This window comes from Agrilus planipennis, unplaced genomic scaffold (genome assembly GCF_000699045.2).
Source record: "Agrilus planipennis isolate EAB-ADULT unplaced genomic scaffold, Apla_2.0 scaffold374, whole genome shotgun sequence".
NCBI lineage: Eukaryota > Metazoa > Arthropoda > Insecta > Coleoptera > Buprestidae > Agrilus > Agrilus planipennis.
This window is the reverse complement of record NW_020439184.1, coordinates 49,135-55,134: the sequence shown is the minus strand read 5'-3', so window position 1 is coordinate 55,134 and position 6,000 is coordinate 49,135. Positions and strand designations below refer to the sequence as shown.

Genomic DNA, 6,000 nt, shown 5'->3' with positions numbered 1-6,000 from the left:
TATCGAAAACCGTAAATTTGTAGTTAGATCACAAAAAAAATTTAGACCATAATAATTTCGAACTCACCGCTTTTCTTTGTTTTTACGAAGTACGCGTTGGCTTTAACTCGCGAGAAGAAGACCATTTCTCTGAAGTATCTACAACGTTTAAAATAACTCCAACGACGACAACACGCCATTATTTTGCCGTTTTATGACTCATTGGGGTTTATGGTGCGCCACGAGATTAGAAAGTGACTATTTATTTATGTTTGCTCTCATAGCGACGCACTTTTCACACAACTAATACCGATTTCCTTGCGATATTTCATGACGATGTGTCTCCATTAAAAAAATGTAGTAATTGATTTTCTTTCTTCTCTAAAATTAAGAACAATGGAATCAATAAGTTACTGTAGATATGAAAAACATTTAGGTAGTTATGATCATAATCATGGTCATCAACATCATCATCATCATCATGTAAATAAAAGTGAGGTGTTTGTCTGCAATATTGAAATAATAACTGTCTAAGTATCTGTAAATTGTAAAGTCCTTAAAAAGCTTCTGTTTATTTGGGATATTCTCGGAAACCAACTTCAACGAGACCACAGACTTAATCAGGAGGTTGTTATGAGTAACCCGGGTTACTCCTTTTTTTTGTACTGATTTTTTTACATGAACAATGTCGCCGGTAAGAGGTAGTAGTTGAATAATAAATGTGTAAAAGTGGAAAATTTTTTAAATATTCTTTAGATCTTTAGAATTCCATATCTCAAAATGGAAAACCGATGCCTAGAATCACTTTGTTGTGTGTCTGGATTGTTTGGACTCATTTGTTCAGGAATTACTGAAAATGTCAATTTGAAATTCGAATTAATATTAGGCCCCATGATCTTCTGAAAAACTAAAGCTTCTGATTCAGTCCCACTTCCCTTTATAATAATAGATGAAACACCAGTTTAGTGAAACATCCATATTAGCAACACTGGAAATATTATTTGTGGATTTGTGAATTTCCTATACATGTAAATTTTATTTTATGCAAATTAAATATTACTTGCGTCATTTAATGGGTCAATTAGAATTACAAATGACGTATTATTTATCTACCGGATTATCTTCTGTTGTTGTAATAAACAAAGGTGATTATTATAAAATTAATAATTCAGCCAGGTGGCTTACCTTCTTTTATTTATGTTACTGTTTGTTTTTCGATGTGTTAGTGTACAAAAACTCACTGCTATTCGTTTCCCTTTCTGTTTTTCCTTTCGTAATTGCGTTTGTCATTATTATTTTTTATGGAGTAACAGGTGCATCATAAACTTCGAAAATTGTAGCGGCGTTATTTCCGATTATTGAAGTGGAAGGAAAGCCCTGATGGAAGCTAATGTAGCAGATAAAATTTATGCGCTAATGTGTAGGGTCCTGTTCTGCAAACGAAATGCATGTATATGTTTATAATCTATAAATAGACATCTTTAATTAATACACTNTGAAGGTGTGTGGAGTCCGGACATCGAACAAAGCTTCCAAGAAGCTTTAGCCATTTATCCTCCATGTGGAAGACGGAAAATCATCCTTTCTGACGAAGGAAAGATGTATGGTGAGTTTTTATAACATTTTTATTGCATGCTCATTTATAATTTAAATGAAACATCATCTGTTCAAACTGGGCCAAAATGATATATATAATGAAAATATTAATTTATTGTGTACTATCTGCCCAAAACGTTGCTACCGCTAGCCCTGGATTGGTTTTTGCCTTATTAAGTACTAGCCATTTAATTTCATCCCAAGGGAACTGCTCTTTAGGTGTTACGTCTATTTGTTCCCGGCGTTGCTTACTTTGGAACCCGATGTGATTTTGACATCAAGCGGTTTTTATTCAATCACATCTATTAACATCGGGAAACTCTAGTTCGTTGTTAATTTTCCACCGGAAACTTTATGTCATCACTCGGTGGTGGTGTATTTATTGTTTTCATTCCGCCGGGAACGACTCTTTATACTCTGGATTTCGAGAAAAATTCATCGTGTTCATTTCTCTACGTTATAGTAGTTTTTTTCCCGCAAGAACGAATAAACATCAGGGATCGTTTATTACTACGAAATAACCTCATTTATCAGAGAGCGAAGTCGCGGAGGCATTCTGCTCTTCATCCCTCTTCATCTGCCCTCTTTCTCGCTGTTATTCCCGTCCTTCCACGTTGTCTTTGAACACATACACATCCTCACACAGATACGTGCACACTTCACCCGTTTCCTCTCTCTATTACGCTGCATCAAACGGTCGTGTAGAAGCCACGTGAAACGATGCCCTCGCGCCACGTCACATCATGTCATGTCGCGAGTTATGCGGCATGACGACGGACGCCGGCGTCGGGATTTTGGCGTCACTTCTGCCAAGGCGCAGGCTGGACGGATATTGACCGGCACGAGTAGAAGGATAGTTGTAGGTGGTCGGATGGCCAGTGGCCGTGTTACATTGTGACAGTAATCCGTCGACCCTCAAACTTCATCCTTCCACAAGATAACGCCTTGAAGATGTTAGAAATGCAATTTTTTATTTGTAAATCGTTCGACTAGAGATGTTGCTTGTAACCATAATTCTGATATAACGTTAGTTTTTAATAGTTCCGCAAATCTTGACTTGACTTGGATATAACGATATATTTTCATTGCTGATTATTAATAATGACATTAATTATTTACCGTAAACATCAAAATAGAACAGCAATAAAATTATATAACCAATTTTCATTTGAATCCTGCTTTTCTTCGACCATGTTTTAATGTATATGTAGTAACAAATTTACTGAAGTTAGAGCGACATCGTTAATCATTAAGTACTTATTTTTTGGCTACTCTAAATAACTTGACAAAGCAAAAGTAACTGATAGGGTGGTTTGAAAAACAACAATGGCTTCTTTGGCAAGCCTAAAAGAGCCACAAGTATAAATTTATATTATTGTTTATTTCTACAAAACAAAGAATTGTATAGCGCAGGATCGGAACTGATTGTTCTGGTCTCGATGCCAATCCTGTTGGTTGTTTTGGGGGGATTCAAACTACACTTAGCAGAATCGCCATTGCTTGGTGATATGTAGAAATGTTTTGCTGATTGAGAAAAACAATTTTTAACCTGTAGAGCTTCTTACAGTTACTTAGACGTTCTTTGGAAGGAGTTTTTAAAAAAAGTGGTTTGATTTAACGTTGCTTTTACTGTACCTGTAGATGCATTATTGTATTAAAAGTTACGTGAAGCGCTTCTGCCGGAAAATTTCAATAAAGACATAATTAATTTTGAAGGTACTAGATTATAAAAAGTTCAATATTAGACTGGAAAGGTTCATTTTTCCGTGATTCGTATTCGACGGCGACGGGCGTCGTCAATGAAAGGAAGATAGGGCGTCCGTAATGTCGCTCGCTACTAACGGTGACTGTTATCGTTAGTCAAGGTGGGTTTTATGTTTCTCTTTCTTCCTTTCGGTCGGTTAGTTGATCGACCGCCTGTTGCTTACTAAAAGTTCACCACCACCTGAACATCGGCACTTGAAGGAAACCGAAAGTGAAAAACGATGAAACGATCCAGGAATTCGTTTTCCCATTCATTCGCTCGAAAAATATTTTCGTGGCAGACTTAACTTTTTATGGCCATTGGAGGTTGTGCATTTTTACCGGAAAATGTACACATTTACCTACTTTATTTTTATTTATCGTAATATATATATAGGTTAGAAGCGTTCGAAATGTGGTGTTAGAGGCGAATGATAAAGATATCGTAGATAGAGAAGGTTAGAAATGAAGAGATATTAGAAAGAATAGGAGAACAGAGGAATCTATGGAAGTCCGTAAAAAATAGGCGAGTTAGATTGGTATGAAGGTCTAGTCAGAGACATATTAGAGGCAGAAACAGGAGTTAGGAAAGGTATAGGTAGATCTAGATTAGATTACTGTTCGCAAATAGTTAAGGATGTGGAATGTTCTAGTTTTAGGGAAATGTGAAGATTAGCTCGGGATAGGAAAGAGTGGAGGTACGTGTCGAACCAGTCTTACAACTGACGACCATATGATGATGAATATAAGTAGCATCCATCAAATACTAGATATTCTTGTAACTTAAATAAGGGATTAAGAAAAAAACCACTATTGCGCCCTTTGAAATGAGTGGCGATGAGCAAAGCAAGACTAAGTCCGAGATTGTCCCAGTCTTGAAATTGATCTTGGTCTTGCTTGTTCGGTCATGGTGTTGATCTTGCTGAAAAACTTCTAATCGTGGTATTGCCTGTTAAATCTTCATTGCTCATTTAATCTGATACTTACGTTTCTTTTGAATCATTCTTCTAAAAGAAATTTTCTATTTATCGACGCAATAATTGTCTTAAATTCTGAAATTTTCTGTCATACATGCGAGCTTGTCATGACTTGAAGAAAATAGTGTCGATAGTTGCGAGAGTTGTGGAAACTCGCAAACTTACCCTTTCCCCAATACATAAATTGACCCTTCCTTCAACGCATAAATTAACCTCTTAGTGAACAAAATGGTACAAGGTACTTGAAAGATGTGAAAAATATTCCAAAAAGAAAATTAGTTTGTCCCTATATTTCAACCACGTGTTATCCAGACAGGAACAAATAACACTTAGTCCGAGGACATTCCTGTAGATGCCTTTCTTCAATTAGTGATAAAGTTTCTTTTTTTTTATATTCAGTGTTAAAAGTCAGTAAAGCAAACTGAACATGTCAAATACAAAAGATGTTTTATTCCAAGAAAAAATTACATTAAAGTTGCTTCAAATAATAAATCCACAGGAAGTAATAACTTTTGGTTTAGTCTTGCGTATTTGATCTTGGTCTTGCATATTCGATCTTGGTTTTAGTCTTGGTCTTGTTCGTTCGGTCTTAGTTGGGATCTTAGAAAGACTAGGACCAAGACTGCAAGACGAAGACCAACTTTGCTCATCACTAGAGACGGGTCATCTGCGATTATTATAGAAATGAATAGAGGTGTTTCTGAATAATGTTTCAATGGGATGTTTTTGTATTTCATGGTTACTTNCAACATCAGAAATTCAATGAGGCACAGTATTAATCCAAACGAATTCCATATTCCTTTAAGTTAGTTTAATGTCGTGTGAACATCAACGAAAAGTTGTCTTTAACGATTCGATGTCAAAAAATTCGTTTTCTGGGGAAAATATTGTGGCCAGGTGAATATATTTTGTGTGCGAACTCGCGAAAGGAACGGTTTATTAGATCTTGGCAAAACGGATTTGTCGAACAAACTCCACGAGAAGCGGAATGTAAAAGTACAGTACTGTCAGCAAATCTGAAGACGGTAAAAATGAACCTCAGAAACCTGAAACAAGCCTAACCAATAAGCAATGAAGGACGTCGTTCGTTTCGGATTTACTTTTTCAAAACAACATTATTTGAATTATTAGTTGCTTCATTACATGGAACATCCCAAGTTAGGGCTTATAAGCCGTGGTTGAAATGAACGATAAGTCCAGACGATTCGTCGGCAACTATGGCTGAAAATTTTCATTGGATGCTACGTTGATAACGTGGGTACGTGGACAGTGACAGTTATCAGCGCAGTATCCACTGGAGATGTCATGCAATTACCGACTCATCAACCAGAGAATCCCATTCTGGATTCCTGCCGTGAAAGTCTTTGTTCTTATATCACTTGCTTGTATTTGTGTCGAAACAATAATTTTTCATACGTTTTTCACCATAATCTAGCCAATAGCAGAATCCTCTCTCACCATAACTTAACATAAACCCAAAGTGTATCACTTGAAAGATGTGAATCAGGGTTGCTGCCAGTCACTACCATATCTAGGGTTGCCACCCGTACTTCATTATAAAGTATTGTACTCTATTTCGACTGTGCATACGTTATACTTTATAAGACACATAAAGTATGCAAAAATACTTTATTTAAGGCCTTAAGTAAACATCGTAATTTTGTAAGCGATTATTCGAAATTCAGAGTATTTTTCCATCAATAAT

The 6,000-nt window shown here is 36.2% G+C and overlaps 1 protein-coding gene across 1 annotated transcript in view; it reads left to right on the top strand.

Moving 5' to 3' along the window:
• The first annotated feature begins 664 nt into the window (after positions 1–664).
• Positions 665–6,000, top strand: part of LOC108743284 (transcriptional enhancer factor TEF-1-like) — a 40,923-nt gene continuing 35,587 nt past the window's right edge. Inside the window, exons 1-2 of the mRNA XM_025978052.1 lie at positions 665–680; positions 1,481–1,585. Coding sequence (XP_025833837.1) covers positions 665–680; positions 1,481–1,585 — 121 coding nt within the window. The remainder of the gene's footprint in view (positions 681–1,480; positions 1,586–6,000) is intronic.